Here is an 18,190-nt window from a genome sequence, read left to right on the forward strand (position 1 = left end):
ATTAAATATATTATAAATGAAGGAATACGTATGTGGGCAATATAAATGATGAAAATTATAAAATTAAATATTATATAAATGAAGGAATATTTATATTGTATAAACAATTGAAGTTGTTTTGCCAAAAATAAAATTGCCTATAATATATTATATTTTAAGTAATGTATATTTTTGTCAAAACAATTGAATATGTTTTAGCCTAAAAAACATAAAATTGCATAAAATATATTATAAATGAATAAATATATTACTCAATGGAATTATGTTGTGTAATTAAAAATCTTACTTAAACAAAATGAATCATACGATGAGACATCGCTCGGGAAACTATATAACACATACTTGAAGAAAATGTATCATAATATAGTATTGATGTCAATCTGATAATAAGAAAATGAACTACTATACTTTAAATAATGATGTCGAAATAATTGTACTCAATGAAATAAAGTTGAACTAATTGATTAAACTAAATTAGTTACATTTTTAAAAATAAATGAATCATATGATGGGAAATAGATCGAAAAAATAAATAACATATACTTTATTAAAGGTGATGTAATAATAAGAAAATGAACTACTACTGTGTGAGTGACGATAAGAAAATTAAAATAAATGAATCAAACGAATGGATTTTGTTTGGAAAACTATATATGAATCAAACTTCATATACTTTGTGAAGTCGAAAAAATTATATTCAATGAAATAATGTTAATAAATTATTTGAAATTAATTATTGAATTTGGAAATAAAATTAACATATAAAACTATTTAACATATACTTGAGGGAAATACAATGCTTTATTGAAAACAATTAAACGTGATATGCCAATAAGACAATGAACTGCTATACTATAGTTTAACGAAGTCGATATAACTATTTGTTATAAAATTATGAGTTATTAATTAATTTAAGTTAAATTTGTGAATATAGTATATAAATAAATGAAATAAAGTGAAATGATTCATACAATTGGATTTCGGCCGCGACACTATTTAACATATTTTTGGATGAGAAAGAATGCATTATACGATGGTATTTTGCAATGTATTGAAATTAATTATTGAATTTGGAAAAAATAAAAAAATTTATACGATTGGATTTCGCTTGCAAGACCATTTAACATATACTCCCTCCGTCCCACGAATCTTGACACGTTTTTATTTTTGGGTTGTCTTACGAATCTTGACACGTTTCCTTTTATTTTATCAATTTTATACTTTATTAATTACACACTTAAAACACTAATCAACAATATAGTTAAATTATATTAACAACAAATATTTTTATAATCAACATAAGAATTAAATTGAATGTATGAAAAAGCTAAAATGAGCTAAAATAAACATAAGTACACGACATTAGAAGGTAAGTTAATTTTCAACCATGACTTATTGTGGCTGCCACTGCCGGGCAAGGTGGCAAAGTATCATATACATTAGACGAAGGTCAGAGGTTCGATTCCCCCTTGTTCCTTAGAGGGGGTGATTTTTTTTATGGCAACAAATCGCTAGTTTTTTTTTTTTAAATCGAACAGGCATTTTCACAAACACATGGCGTGCAATCACTTAAAATCTTATACAAAACATAATCAATATTATTTTTTTCCTTTTTCTTTGCCTCAAATCTGCGTTTTAATATTCTAATTTGTAGCCTATATATAACATTAATATTTATTTATTTATTTATGGCGACAATAGAAGATAAGTTGATTTCCAACGAAAACCTATTGCGGCTGCCACCGCCGGGTAAGGTGGCAAAGTATCGTTTACATACAATGGACGTTGCACGTTCGAATCTTCTATGCCCCTCAAATGGGTGATTTTTGATATTTTTTATAATAAAAAAAAACTTGGAAACAAATTAATAAAACATAATTTTGGAAAAAAATAAAAATTTACTCCTAAAACAACTAAAATATTAATTTCGAAAAAAATATAAATTTTAAAAGTAGTTGAGAAATTTAAGGAAAGAATATTTTAAAAGAAAAATAAAAAAATGATAAAAAAAATAAAAAAAACAATTTAAAACTAAAAAATATTTTTCGAAAAAAAAATGGCAAAAAAAAACGAAATTTAGGTAAAATAAAAATGTAAATAAAATATATTTAGGAAAAGATTAAAAGTAGTTGAGAAATTTAAGGAAAGAATATTTTAAAAGAAAAATAAAAAATGATAAAAAAAAATAAAAAAAAACAATTTAAAAATAAAAAATATTTTTCCAAAAAAAAATGGCAATAAAAAAAACGAAATTTACAGAAAATAAAAATGTAAGTAAAACATATTTAGGAAAAGATTAAAAGTAGTTGAGAAATTTAAGGAAAGAATATTTTAAAAGAAAAATAAAAAAACGATAAAAAAAATAAAAAAACAATTTAAAAATAAAAAATATTTTCGAAAAAAAATGGCAATAAAAAAAACGAAATTTACAGAAAATAAAAATGTAAATAAAATATATTTAGGAAAAGATTAAAAGTAGTTGAGAAATTTAAGGAAAGAATATTTTAAAAGAAAAATAAAAAAAATGATAAAAAAATAAAAAAACAATTTAAAAATAAAAAATATTTTTCGAAAAAAAAATGGCAATAAAAAAAACGAAATTTACAGAAAATAAAACTGTAAATAAAATATATTTAGGAAAAGATTAAAAGTAGTTGAGAAATTTAAGGAAAGGATATTTTAGTAAAACCATAAATTAGCAAAAAACCGACTCAATAAAAAAACCTAAAAAAACCGGTTTTTCATGCAGTGTCCGGACACTGCAGTGTCCGAAAATCTTTATTGCTCCCGATATTAATTCATTGAGCTCCATCACACTTAATTGAGAGAATCTTCACCTCTTTAATGAATTTCAATCTTATATTCTATTCGCTCACAGTAAAATAAGTAGTACTAAGAAAAAATATCACGAGTTTTAATATAAGTTAATTATTTATCTAATGAGTAGAGAAATAATCTCATAAATTTAGAAAAGTGGAGAAATAGGTCCACAAATAACAAAAAATAGTTAGGACGTACATATTTTTTTGGATACGCGAAAATGATCCTTAGAATGCTATTGGATTTCAAAGACAACCATCTTCATATCCAATAAGGGAAAATATGAGGGTGCTTACCGATTCTCTACTAAAAGAATGTCGGAATGGAGATCCACGACGATGACGTCTAGAGCGTCGTGGGGAATCATTATTTATTAGGGTTATTATCAAAAAAGATTTATTGTTACTTTTTAACCAAAATTTACAAAACTTATAAATATAGCATGAACTTATCTAGGTTTCCTTCCACAGTTGCACTATTGTCCACACTTTTTCTCCAAAATCATGTATGTGATTGTTCTGATCTCACCACGCATTTAAGCACAACAGATGGATCCACATTAACATAGCATAGCACTAGTACAGGATTGTGGTAACACAAATTTAGAAAAATTCAATAAAATAAACGAATTTTAGTTCTTATTCAAATTAACTTTGTTAAATTCTAGAAACTATCTCCTCTTTCAAACTAAATTGCACAAAAACACACTTTCAAATTTATGTGTACAAATTAAAAGGTATACTTTTGAATTTGCGTGTAAAATTTTAATCAATTATCTTGGTGAACATATTTTTTTTATATTTATAATAATTTTAAAACCCACGCCCTCGTCAAAAATGGTATCAGAGTGAGTTTTTATTGAGAACTTATAAAATATTTAATATATTAAGTAATTAACCCTGTGTAGAAAGAGACTCTACCCTGGTGGCGGATGCAGCTAGGAACATGGGGGTGCAACTGCATCCCCCCCAAAAAAAATAGTAGTATTAATATATATAAATTATTTTAGATTTAGTTTTTGCACCCTCAATTAAAAGTTTTAATCCAAAATAAAAGAGAAATTCAGTTTTTAAAATCCTAAATTCCATTGGTCCAACTAAAAAGATAGCTCATCATCTTTTTTTTTTTCATTCTTTTGATCAAGTCCATCATTTAATCAATCAATTACCTCAATTCTTAATTAAATAAAAAAGTTGCAAGTACACATTTTGCATTTGGAATGCAGAGTTATTACTATTATATTTGTATTTTAGAAAAATGTCTAAAATATATTGAAGGCCTAAAAAAAATTCTCGGGAGCCCCCGAACCCCCGTAAAAGTTCAGCTCCCTCAAAAAAATCCCAATTCCACCAGTATTTATAAAATTATTTTTTGCACCCTCAATTTAAAAATCCTGGATCCGCCACTGCTCTAGCCCCGGTGCAAGAATATAGCTACAAGCTTTGGCGATAAACAAGCTTTGGCAGCATCCAGATTTCCTACACTATTCGCAACTGTTCTATTGAGTTATTGAGAATTATGATACCTCTAGTGATAGTTAGATCCATCATACTTTTATGCATTTTTTTTAAGAAAAAAATGTTTCATCTTCTAAAAGAATAAATTAATTTTCATTGTTAATAATTAATAATTTTACTTTCAATTTTTGAATTGACTCAAATTCAACATTAAAAATTAACTAAAAAAGAAAAAAGAAAAGAAAAGGATAAAGCTCCCAATATTAATTACAACATCTTTTCATCACTTTCAATACACTCAACAACCTTTTCTCACACTGAACAATTTTTTTCTTAAAATTTTGTGTCACTTTCTCCTAAGTTCTTTCGTGGACAGAGAGAGTAAATGATAATGTTTCTGCATGATATATAAATTCTTTTAACTTAAACCAAATATAAACAATAATACTAACAATAATACTCTTTTAACTGAGCCATATCAGAGTATTCTTATGCGAAAAAGCCTTAAAACAACTAGCTATAGCATATGATCGTGGTAGCTCTATGGAGTGGAGTTGATGCGTATCAAGATTGTAGAAAATGCAATGCTCCCATTGGCTCGAATAATGATATTCGTCAAAATAGAAGGCCAAAACATGTGGATATTTAACCCAACCAAGTGGCTCAAGAACTGCATCATCTTCAGGAGCTAACTGTTGAATCCTGCATTTCTCAGCTCTCAAATCGACGTTGGACAGCGCCTTCCTCCACTCGCCCGTCCCTGCCTTCATCTCCCAAACCTCCCACGACAGATCCCCACACGCTACCAGGAGCGACACACACCTCCCAGTCGACAGATAATAATAGTCGCGTTCTTTGTACTGATAAGGGGCTTCACTCAGTGTAATGATCTCCGTCTCCACATTCATCGTCGCGCAGCACTTCCCCCATCCCCAGTGCAAGAAACCTTCACTAGTCAAAGGAGTCTTGGCAAGGAGACGTCGCCTGACATGGTTGGGGAGGTGGTGAACCTCGACTTGCCTCCAGGATTCATCGACTCCAACAGTGAGCACGTCGAGACCGTAGTCCTCTTGTGCGTGTGGTTCATAGTGGCGACCAGAGACTTGTCGAATCACTTTATACGCCAAGGAAGCTGCAGAGTATGCAAAACCATACTTGAGCAGGGCATAGGTTACGCCTGTAGGGAATGGTGGGAGGTGGAATGACTGCTTCGTTGCAGGATTCACAATCACAAGACGAGGGAAGCTACCTTCCAACTCCAGACCGTTGCAGGTAGCAAGAACATCCTCGGAGATGCCATTTAGCTCAGATGTGTGGATTTCACCGTCTGCATCGGCTGTTACATAAAGTGGCAGAGTATTATCATCTAGGGGTGCTAGGAGGAGTCCATAGGTAGCACCGTGCATCTGCGCGTTGATGAAGGCATGAGAATGGATAATGTGGTACCACCGCCAGCACACGAGCCTCGCTCTCTCGTAGAGATGATCGGCCGGCAATCGGAGGAGGATTTCGAACAATAGGTCTGTGGGGAGGGACTCTATATTTGTTGGCATCCCCTTTTTACACCTCCGGGAATAATAAGCCCGACTTCTAATTTTCATCTGCTTATTGAATACAGATATTGCCATAAAAATGTCTCATCTACATCTACTAATCAATCGACTAACCAATTCACTAATTTGTATAAATGTGTTTTATCTGTCCAAAACTTAAGCGCAGAGAATAAGACAGCCATATGCATATCAATGTCTTTTTATACTAATCTCTAACCTAAATTTCAAATAAAAAAACCTTTTCTTATGAAATGTATACGCATAATTAAGGAATTTGAGGTGTAACCTAATTTTGAAATATAAGGGAGAGTGCTTACCGATTCTCTACTAAGAATGTCCCAATGGGGATCCGAAACGCTGCCGTCGGTGCAGCAATGCCGTGGAGGTGGCGGCTTGCTGGGGGTTAGTTTCGGACGAAGCATTTCAACTTTTCGATTTTCCGGTGAATTGTGTAGAACGCGGCGGCGGAGTAAATGAATTACAAGCGGTGGATCGGTGGGTCCAAATAAATGCAGCAGGTTTCCGCCCAAATCCAAATAAATACTAAGCGAACTTTTTTTTTTTAATTGGCGGATAAATACTATATAAACTTTGGAGGAATTTTAATTTTTAATACGAATTTTAAAAGTGTCAAAAAAAATACATTAACTTATTTATCAGGATAATTTTAACACAAATTTTTTGGTGGTCAAATTAGTGCTAACTTTGATCAATTAATTCTAAAATTTAAATAAATTAACTCTGAAATTTTGTTTGAAATTAACAATATGAATTAAAATCCAAACACAGCTCTAAAATTTTCATTTTTCGAATAACCGTAGTAGCAAATAGAACGAAATTTGATACATTCCATATTGGGCAACAATAATAGCATCGTCTAGAATTCGCAATTAACATCTCAGTTTCATAGCTACATCAAGCCAGAGAACACTTGGCGGTGGAGGGCTTGAACCTTCCTTGGGGAGCTTTTTATAAATCATATGCCTAAGATACTCAAACTATAACTTCTTCTTTGGTAAAAAAAACGTGGAAAGACTCAAATACATCATTTGGTAAAAGAGGCTATATAATTAGTCTTTTTTATGCTTTGGTATTTAAAAAGACACAAAAGATTGGGCCTTCATATAATGTCTCCAATATCGTATAAACAAGCAAATCGAGTTTAGATAACCTTTAGTCGAAGCTAAAATTTATTCAAATCGTATTATGAAGATAAACATGTACCAAGAAAACTTAATGTAATGAACTCGACTTAAAAACTTACTACTTTTTATCACAAACTAAAAAGCCCCCAATTTTTATCACAAACCAAAAAATCATTGCTTAATCTCACTTGTTTTTCCAAATTCCAATAACAGTATCTCATTAAATAATTTAAAAAATACAAGTCAAAACAACCAACAATATCAAAAACAAAAAAGGCTTTTTAGCAAAAAATGAATAGCAAAAAATGTCAAAACAACCAAAACCCCCCAAACAGAAAGAAACAAAAAAAAAAGTATCCAACAATATCTGTAGTAATTGCTGAAAATACATCACTGAATAACTGATATCTACAAAAAGTTGCAAAACAGAACAATGTGAATTGAGCAATTATTTTCTTTAAGGGCTTTGGAATCAAAAACAAAAAGGCTTACACAAAATCATACTGTTTTCTTTCTTCTTGTATCGATTGAAAAATTCTAGCAGCAGATTCAGTTGCTGATCTTGCATTATGAGGCACAACCTTGATCACCTGCGTCGGGCGGTCAGGCTCGGGCCGGGCCGGGCTGCACCGACGGGTGCCGGAAGATGGAGCCGTGGGGAAAAGTGGCAGCTCGTTTGCTCGTTCCGCGTCGTTGCTCCCTCTGCTATCCTGCAATCTCTCGACGGGGCTGCTCGTCCCGTCTGTAAAAGCCCGTACGGGTTCAGCATCCCTAGACACGTGCAAGCTGCTTGTCGTCCCGTCCGTAAAAGCCCGTTTCTTGTGGCGTGGAGGCGTCGAAGACACGTTCTGATGCTGGACTCCAACGCTGGCTTCGCCGGCTGAAGCTTGGCTCGGGATGGGTCGGGGGTTCATTTGCTCGACGGATGAATTCGACATCGCGGCCGCGTTCATGATGGGCAGCATGCCGTACGTCGGGAAGTAGCCGGACGGCCCAGACGGAGGGAACGGCGGCGGCTGATAGTGAGGATGTGGATGCGGAGCTGCCATCCCATATGGTGGAGTCATGAAGCTGCCCATCGCCGGGTTCGGTCCCGGCGGCCCGCCACCGCCGCAAGTCGGGCCGACGAATCCCGGCCCAGGATACGGCCCGGGATACGGCTTGTATACTAATCCCTCCGAAGGAGTCATCACAGGGATCAGCCACTGGTGCCCTGGAGGTTGGTTGAAGCACCACGGCACCGCATTTGGATTGCTGTTTAGAGACGGGGCCGGAGAGTTTCCCGTTGCCGGTCGGCAGCTCGGCGGGGGCACATCGTTCTGAATGGAAGAAAACGAGGCTCTCCCAGTCGTGTTCTCCGCAGAGGTTTCCTTGTTCAGACACGGCTTCTCGGGGGGTTCACTTATCTGCTTCGAAACGTTGGGAATTGCTTTCACAGGACCAGGCAACGCAATTTTCGCCCCCGTGAAGACCTTCATCGTAGGTTTTTCGATGAAATCCGAGTGATCGAGCAAAAGCTGTGGCGATTCAGCGATGGATTTCTGAACCTGATAAGGAGATTATATATGCTCAGATGCTTGAAAAGAGAATGCCAGAAATGAAACAAATACGACGTATAACCATAAACACGAGACCACACATACCTTTACTAGTCGATGCAACTCAAAAACCTGAACAGAAAAAACTCTTTGCTGGCTGCAAAGAAACACAATAGGGTCAAAGGGTAATACAGATCGAAGTCACGAAGCACGGTTGAACACATCTACAATCAATATTAAAAGTTCAGAGTAATGAACAACAATCATCCAGTAGTATACGCAGAGAGAAACTCGAACATTCTGCCATGGCAGAAGCTCAGACGACCAACACAACTCAGAAGGGAAATGTAACTTGTTTGCACGTTATATAACTATCTAAATCATATCATAAAGTCAAAAATAAAAACATCTTCTTATCACATAAGTCGGAGTGAATATTAAACGAGAAAGAAAACTTCAAAGAGTAACTATCATTTTGTTCTAGATGATCGATCTTATACAATGATTACAACTAAAACATGCCTAACTTTATGTTGGAGAAGCAAAAGAAACGACTTGCTCAACTTATTCAACAAAATCCAACTTCACATACGTTTTGTTTAATAATATGCAACACTCCGAATCAAACTCTACTCTATAGACGGATAAATTCGAAAGAACATGATTATACACAGAACATGTACGATATAACACATTGAGCACGACGACTTACTTAAGAATGGCTTTTCGGGCTTTCCAGAAATGTTTCTGACCTATCACTCCTACCACATCATCGGGTGTCATATCCACTGTGGCGATGGAATCCATGACAGAAATCTCGGACACACTGTCAGCCCTCTCCAAGTTCCTCATCGGCACTGATCTAAACGATCTTTCTAGAGGTCTTGCCTCATTTTCCATATCACGAGAATTTCTCTGATCCCTTGAAGGATGGGAAATTGTTTCATCTAATGCTGCAGAACTCTCCGCCAATGCAGAGGTGGCACGCCGGTTTCGAGCATGCTCCGAATCAGCATGGACATCTGGCTCAACGCTAGTATTAGCAGGAGTATCTCTTGGTTCACGGCTCACAGACGTATCGGTTTTCTTCTTCAGACCTTCGGCCCTTGCTATGCTAGATGAATTTGATACTCGGTCAGTAGCAGTCTCTTTCGAATTCTCTTCCGTTTGGCTTTTACCTACTTGCTTTCTGTATTTATGGAATTTCGATGGGCACTCCGCATCAGAAGGGTTGGAAAGAGGGACCTTCTCCTGCTCCACGTCGTTACCATTCTTACCACATTCTCGACTTTGGACAGAGTGGTTGAAAATGGGAACCCTGAAGTCTTCTTCATCTGATTTCTTTTTCTGACCCTCTTGCGTCAATGGAGTAACAAAATCAGAGAACTGGCTGTATAGCTTCTCCGATGGATGTCTGGTAGGCAGCTGATATGAGAAAAATGTACTCCTTTCATTTGCAACCCCCTGCGAATCCTAAATTATACAAGAAAATAAGAAAACAAATACTGAATTAACAAAGCAAAGCAAAGCCCCTCCGACAGAAAAAACTTCCACACAAGCCAATGTATCTCGAAGACACACTTCAATCAACCACATGGTACATAGCTATAGGCCTCTACCTACGAGCTCCCGCCTCAACAAACAATTTACTAAGAAAATGGGCTAATATTTTCCGTATTTTCTCATACAAGTCTCGATTTCAAGATCCTCTCATCTCCCTAGAATTGAAATAAATCACATACACAACCAACCAATCAATCTGATTACATAACTGCAACCCTCCTAACACATAATCTAAGTATTTTACGTGTTTTCTCTTACAAGTCTCGATTCCAAGATCCTCTCATCTCCCTAGAATTGAAACATACCACATACACAAACTGAACCAACCAATCAATCTGATCACATAACTGCTACTGTCCCAACACATAATTGAAACATTTTACGTGTTTCCTCATACAAGTCTCGATTCCAAGATCCTCCCATCTCCCTAGAATTGAAATAAATCACATGTAAAACCAACCAATCAATCTGATCACACAAACTGCAACCGTCCTAACACATAATCGAAATATTTTACGTGTTTCCTCATCTCCCTAGAATTGATATAAAATCACATATACAACCAACCCAATCGATCTGATCACATAACTGCAACCAGCAACACACATTCTTTCAACAGCAATCATAACTAGCACATCAAAAATAATACCGATCTCAGTTAACTAATCGAGCACCAAAAGACTGAACACAGGCATAACAAGCACACTCAATTGAATCCCAAGAAAGTTCAAGAAGCATAAATAAACCATGTCAAAAGCTAAAATATCCCCAAAACTCACCTGCTCCAACTCGTGCTCCGAATTCGAATTTTGGGGTGGAACAGAATGGCTGAATCTCTGAGAAGGAATGCTGAGCTGCTCATAAAGAGCCATCTTATTTCTAGGAGGAGCTCTTGGCCCTCCTTTCTCAGTATCATTCACATGGAGCCTTGGAAACATAGGCCCTGTGATCTTCGCTTCATCTTTCCCTCTCTTCATCCTTTCTCTATCTCTCTATATACCCTTTCTCCCACTAGATTCTGAACACACAACAAGAAATCCAGCACAAATCACCTCAAATCCCATCTCCCAGATGCCAAGATCAAATCTTTTTCTTCAATAAAATGAGCCAATTTTCAAGAAACTGCAGTTAAAAGGAATCAATATAAGCTCGATAAATATCTACCTCAAAACCTAGCCACACTCCCTAAATTAACCACAAATATCCTACAAACAAAATAAAACCCACTTCTCAAAAAAGTAAAATTCTCCACCAAAAATGATTCTTTCCTCCTCCCCCCCCCCCCCCCCCCCCCTTACCCAAAAAAGGGCAAAAACAAAAACACTCACCTCAGAGAAAAAGATCTTCTCCAGAAAATTGGGGAAACCTAAGCCACTTTTTTTCTGATCAAATTGAAATGATCAGAAAACAGCAATAAATTCAAGAAGGAGAAGAAGAAGAAGGAGAAAAAACAGCAGTCAAATCAAATTGGATTCGCAGATTTGGAGAAATATGCGTTTGAAAAAGGGCAGAGCAAAAGCGCAAACTCTGTGGACCCAATGTTTGGATAGAACAGAACCTAGAACCTCCTAAAGTGATGGCTATCAAATAAAAATACGTTTTTTATAAATGGATTTTTTTAGGACACTTTACTATGTTGATTTCTTTTTGTTATGCATCTTTCCTTGTAATAAAGTCGATTTTAGCAGAGATATTCCTTGGCACGTAAGCAATATTTATTTTGCAGCAGCCAATGATAATCTGTTTATTTATTTCCCCTTCCTACAAATGGGGCAAAGCAAAGCTAATAAACACCGTGTATCGCCATTTCTTTAATGGTGATGGAGAGAGTTAAAGTGAAAGGGACCGATTTGTTATTTTTAATGATTGATTTATTCATGTTGTAATAGTTTTTTGGCAGAACTTGATTTGTTTGGTTGCTTTTATTTGCAAAGACTAGGAGTTGAATTGAATGGTTGTCGAATGAAGATCTTTGCTTTAATTAAAAAAGAAACAAAAATTATTTTTGTGGATTGGTGAAAAAGGTTCTTGCTTGGCTCTTCATTAAGGTTGATGGATTTTAGTTAGAGGGCAAAATTATTTTGCCTTGATTGCATTGTTGTAGTTATTTTTGAAGACAAATTTTTAAGTTTTTTGTTTTATGTTCTTGGTTTCGATTAATTTTATTTGATATTTTATATTTATTAATATAATAATGAAAATAAAAACTCATAAATATCATATAATTAATAAATTGCAAATTTACTAAAATTCTAAATAAATCACTGATATTTATACATAAAATAATGATATAATATATTACATCACTTTTCAATTTTCATAATTTGTGGTACATAAAAATAGCAATATATGTATAATATTAATATTTGATAAATATTAAAATATACCATTTACTATTATAAAATATTTTTACTAAAAAACATAAGATTATTTCCGTGCATCGCACGGGTATAACACTCGTTATTGGTGAAATATAAATACTCTCTTCGTCCCAACGAAGATGCTACATTTCTAAATATGAAAAAATAAATAAGGGATTTTAATTGCAAAATTACAACTAATTAATCACCCCCTTATTAGCTTCTATCTTCTACTTTACCACTTTATTACATTCTCCCTCCAACTTTATCACTTTTATACTACACACTTAAGGGCATCCAATGTAGTGCTACTCCATCGTGGTGCCACATCATCAACTATCTCATTTTTCAAGTATTCAATATTTTCTCCACTATGCCACTACCTCACTTTTACTATTTATGGACCCACTATTATTATTACTTTTACCATAATACACAATTATATATATATATATATATATAAATACATATAGAAAAATGAAAAAAAGGACAAAAAGGAAAAAAGAAGGAGAGAGGAAATTGATTGGGGCCCCACCGCATACACAAGCACCGGGATCCTCTGCTGGTACCCATTTCCTTCATTGGTACCTCAAGTTTGATGTCCACTATGGTAGGAGCGGGTCCCTTCGATGCCACGTAGATTAAGGAACATCCCATAGTGGATGGCCTAAAACACTAATCTACAACTCCTTAAATCTCGTGCCAAAAAGAAATTTATCATCTTAGCCGGGACGGAGGGAGTATATAAATTTATTAGATTTGAAGACAATTTTATTTTTAAAGTACTATTTTTGTAAATATCCAAAGTGTAGACTACTTATAAAAATAGTCAGATTTAAATTTAGAAAGTGATATTAATCTATATGAGTATACTATTTATCTGACCATATATGTATGTAAATAATAAATATCAATAAGTTTCCCAAAAAAATGTTTCTTTAAATCTCCATTTCAGGTATCACATTGTGGCCCATATTTCAATCTGATATTTCTATTTATTTTTATTAATTTGGACATAGGCGTATTTTCAACAGGGAATTCAGAATTAAAAATTAGGCTCGTTCATTCCAATCGATCCACAAGAGATTTAATAATAAATTGAGCTAATTCATCTGAATCCAGTCTATTACCGATAGCTTTTTTTTTTTTTTTTATCGACGATCCACAAGAGATTTAATAATAAATTGAGCTAATTCATCTGAATCCAGTCTATTACCTACGGTGGATAGCTTTTTTTTTATCGGATAAAGTTATGTTAGATGTTAATAATTAGTTCCCCAAACACTCCAAGAATTCACCAAGCCCACCTTATCACTCTAATCACCAAATTCGCTCCCAAAGGGGATCGAACCCGGGTCTCATCACTTAAGTGAGGACCCGGTGGCCAGGTGAGCTAAGCCCCTGGTTCCTACGGTGGATAGCTTATCAAGAAGTTTGAATGCGACATCCAATATCGACTCATAGCAAAAATGTTACTTAACAATCTCTCGGATCAACTTTGCCCCTTGACCTCTTTCGAAAGGATCTTACCTATCGCCCCCACTCCCTTGGAAAGGATCTTCTTCTTCTCTTTCAAAAGGATACCTGGTTTCTCTTTTGAATTGGAATTGAGATCGGAAAAAAATGGACTCAGTGTTGTTACCTGGTTTCTTGATTGAAAATAACTAGATAAAGTTGATGTACGAAGGCGAATATAATGGTGATTATTTTCGCTTAGTATTTTCGTTTTACGTAGGGTGTGTTTGGTAGGTGGATTGAGATATGATAAGATAAATAAAATAAGATAATTAGAGTTTAAAATTATTCAAGGTCATTATCTTAGGGCGGTTTACAAAAATAGGCTAATATTCATCGTACTTGCAAAAATAGGCCAATTATTTAAAATTTCAGCATTAGTGAGCCACATTTAAACCCAATCAGGTTATTTTGGACCACATTTTGACCAAAAAATGTGGCCTATATATGACGAATTGGCCCAAATGTAACCCAACAACACCAAAAATTAAAATAATTGGCCTATTTTTTAAAGTCCAATAAATATTGATCTATTTTTACAAATTGCCCGAAAATAGTGGACTTAAATAATTTTAAACTCAGATAATTATTAAGGTTTAAAGTATTAGGGGTGTTTGGTAGCCCATGCCCACCCCCTTCGAATGCATCTTCCGCACCACCCCTACCCCCTTCGAAATCATCGTCCCCAACCCCTTCGAAATCATCGTCCCCACCCCCTTCGAAATCATCGTCATCACTTCCACGGCGGCTACATCCGCGTTCATGGTGTTACTGTGCCACTTGATTCGCACTTCCAACTTTAAGAAAAAAAATTGTTCCCGTGATAAGTCAGTCTTTCATCAAACTTGGCTTCCTCGAACACATCATTTCCAAATATTTTCATCTCTCATTTGAATTGCAATTCGTAACCGGGAACACGTGGTAACGAAAGCTCCCGACGGATCATTTTTACAAATGAATTAGAATTGAGAGGGACAAACAAATTATGTGTTCTAAATCAAACTTTTTGGTAGTTATCTGTAAAAGAGATTGGAATTGAGATCCGAAAAAAATGGACTCAGTGTTGTTACCTGGTTTCTTGATTGAAAAGAAATAGATAAAGTTGATGAACAAGGCGAATATAATGGTGATTATTTTCGCTTAGTATTTTCGTTTTACGTAGGGTGTGTTTGGTAGGTGGATTGAGATATGATAAGATAAATAAAATAAGATAATTAGAGTTTAAAATTATTCAAGGTCATTATCTTAGGGCGGTTTACAAAAATAGGCTAATATTCATCGGACTTGCAAAAATATGCCAATTATTTAAAATTTCAGCATTAGTGAGCCACATTTAAACCCAATCAAGTTATTTTGGGCCACATTTTGACCTAAAAATGTGGCCTATATATGACGAATTGGCCCAAATGTAACCCAACAGCACCAAAAATTAAAATAATTGGCCTATTTTTGAAAGTCCGATAAATATTGATCTATTTTTACAAATTGCCCGATGATAGTGGACTTAAATAATTTTAAACTCAGATAATTATTAAGGTTTAAAGTATTAGAGGGTGTTTGGTAGCCCATGCCCACCCCTTTCGAATGCATCTTCCCACCACCCCTACCCCTTCGAAAGGATCTTCCTCACCACCCAACCCCTTCAAAATCATCGTCCCCACCACCCTCACCCCCACCCTCTTCGAAATCATCGTCATCACTTCCACGGTGGCTACATCCGCGTTCATGGTGTTATTGTGTCACTTGATTCGCACTTCCAACTTTAAGAAAAAGAATTGTTCATGTGATAAGTCAGTCTTTCATCAAACTCGGCTTCCTCGAACACATCATTTCCAAATATTTTCATCTCTCATTTGAATTGCAATTCGTAACCGGGAACACGTGGTAACGAAAGCTCCCGACGGATCATTTTTACAAATGAATTAGAATTGAGAGGGACAAACAAATTATGTGTTCTAAATCAAACTTTTTGGTAATTATATGTAAAAGAGAATTGGAATTGAGATCGGAAAAAAAATGGACTCAGTGTTGTTACCTGGTTTCTTGATTGAAAAGAAATAGATAAAGTTGATGTACGAAGGCGAATATAATGGTGATTATTTTCGCTTAGTATTTTCGTTTTACGTAGGGTGTGTTTGGTAGGTGGATTGAGATATGATAAGATAAATAAAATAAGATAATTAGAGTTTAAAATTATTCAAGGTCATTATCTTAGGGCGGTTTACAAAAATAGGCTAATATTCATCGGGCTTGCAAAAATAGGTCATTTATTTAAAATTTCAGCATTAGTGAGCCACATTTAAACCCAATCAGGTTATTTTGGGCCACATTTTGACCCAAAAATGTGGCCTATATATGATGAATTGGCCCAAATGTAACCCAACAACACCAAAAATTAAAATAATTGGCCTATTTTTGAAAGTCCGATAAATTTTGATCTATTTTTACAAATTGCCCGAAGATAGTGGACTTAAATAATTTTAATCTCAGATAATTATTAAGGTTTAAAGTATTAGGGGGTGTTTGGTAGCCCATGCCCACCCCCTTCGAATGCATCTTCCGCACCACCCCTACCCTGTTCGAAAGGATCTTCCTCACCACCCAACCCCTTCGAAATCATCGTTCCCACCACCCAACCCCTTCGGAAAAAAATGAACTTAGTGTTGTTTCGATCCAACTTTGTTGTGATTTTTAAGGGATCTGTAATTCATAAAAATTAATAATTTTTTCTTGATTTGTGGAATATTAATATAATGATTTTTAGATATTTAATGGTTTTTGTATTTGAAAACTGATTAAAATTTAGAAAAAGAAAAAGAATGAATGAGTGTTGAGGGAAATTAGAATGGAGTGATTATACGACGTCACATAGGATAGAATTTATTTTGTTGAAATATTAATATAATGATTTTTAGTAATTTTTAATATATCATAATTTTTAGATATTTAATTATTTTTAGATATGAAAATTGATAAAAATTTAGAAAAAAAAGAATGAATTAGAATTGAGGAAAATTAGAATGAAGTAATTGGAATGAATGAGAATTTATAATCCGTCATCTTCATAAATGAATATTAGCAGATAGTGCATCGAAAGATAGAAATGACTAAATTCATTCAACCATATAAGTTCACCAGTGCTCTTTTGAACAATGGAATCAATTTATTTATATTTGAAGGAAAAAATGTTAACAATTGAATTTAATAGTTATTATATATATATATATATATATATTATATACGTTGAAACCTGAATTGGTCTGCCCATGAGGTCGAAGATAATTTTTTAGGGAATATATATAGATAGAATTAATAACATCAATGTCATATATATTAAAGTAAATCATGTACGTTTTAAATTGAAATTACAAAGTTGGATATCATAAAGTATAATATTACAATAATAATTACAAACTCAAAATTACAAATACTTATGTATTTTCTATTTTTCGTGTAAGGATATAAATAAAATTTTATTGATCTGTGGAAAGTATAATATTTTTTAGATATTCAATAGTTTTAAGATATATAATGATTTTTAGATATTAAATAGTTTTTGGATATGAAAATTGATTAAAAATTTTAAAAATAAGAATGAATGAGAATTGAGGAAAATTAGAATGGAGTGATTATACGACGCCACGTAGGATATAATTTATTTTGTTGAAATATTTATATAATGATTTTTTAGATATTTAGTTTTTAAATATATCATGACTTTTAGATTTTTAATGGTTTTTAGATATAGAAATTGATTAAAATTTAGAAAAACAATAAGAATGAATGAGAATTGAGAAAAAATAGAATGAAGTGATTATACCATGCCACGTAGGATAGGATTTATTTTGCTTTAATATATAGATAACGTGAATTATTAGTATCCATCCACGGGCAACTGGTGAGTGCAAAACTATACATAGAGTTGTTCTAAGATATTTCAATGGATCATTTTCGTTACTAAACTCAATTGTGGCCATGGTTTTTTATTTTATTTTTGAGCTCCAAATGAAGAAAAAAAATATACTGCCTATAAGCTTAGCTGTAAATACAAAAATTGCTCTAATTTGGCAACACTAATTGAAGTATGGCTCACAACATGCATCCATGCATGATTGCATGCTGTATATTAGGTATCACATTGTGTCTCATATTTAAATATGATATTTCTATTTATTTTTATTAATTTGGACATAGGCGTATACAATCTTGGTGACTGCAACAAGAAAATCGATGAAGGTA

At 33.9% G+C, this 18,190-nt stretch overlaps 2 protein-coding genes across 4 annotated transcripts; both read right to left on the reverse strand.

Moving 5' to 3' along the window:
* Positions 1–4,659: 4,659 nt before the first annotated feature.
* LOC130994876 (uncharacterized) lies at positions 4,660–6,373 on the reverse strand. Its single transcript, XM_057919993.1, has 2 exons — positions 6,148–6,373; positions 4,660–5,878 (listed from the first exon to the last, which is right to left on the reverse strand). The coding sequence occupies exons 1-2, from the start codon at positions 6,250–6,252 to the stop codon at positions 4,742–4,744; spliced, it is 1,242 nt and encodes a 413-aa protein (XP_057775976.1). The 5' UTR covers positions 6,253–6,373; the 3' UTR covers positions 4,660–4,741.
* Positions 6,374–7,343: 970 nt separating this feature from the next.
* Positions 7,344–11,856, reverse strand: LOC130994827 (protein EARLY FLOWERING 3-like). 3 transcript variants are annotated; one of them, XM_057919903.1, is made up of 5 exons: positions 11,405–11,856; positions 10,856–11,198; positions 9,226–9,986; positions 8,619–8,670; positions 7,344–8,522 (listed from the first exon to the last, which is right to left on the reverse strand). In XM_057919903.1, the coding sequence occupies exons 2-5, from the start codon at positions 11,051–11,053 to the stop codon at positions 7,464–7,466; spliced, it is 2,070 nt and encodes a 689-aa protein (XP_057775886.1). In that variant the 5' UTR covers positions 11,054–11,198; positions 11,405–11,856; the 3' UTR covers positions 7,344–7,463. The 3 variants fall into 3 exon arrangements, with proteins under 3 accessions (XP_057775886.1, XP_057775888.1, XP_057775887.1); XM_057919905.1 differs by having other exon boundaries at positions 9,226–9,977; positions 11,405–11,724; XM_057919904.1 differs by having other exon boundaries at positions 10,856–11,829.
* Positions 11,857–18,190: the final 6,334 nt, after the last annotated feature.

This window comes from Salvia miltiorrhiza, chromosome 7, assembly GCF_028751815.1.
Source record: "Salvia miltiorrhiza cultivar Shanhuang (shh) chromosome 7, IMPLAD_Smil_shh, whole genome shotgun sequence".
Lineage (NCBI taxonomy): Eukaryota > Viridiplantae > Streptophyta > Magnoliopsida > Lamiales > Lamiaceae > Salvia > Salvia miltiorrhiza.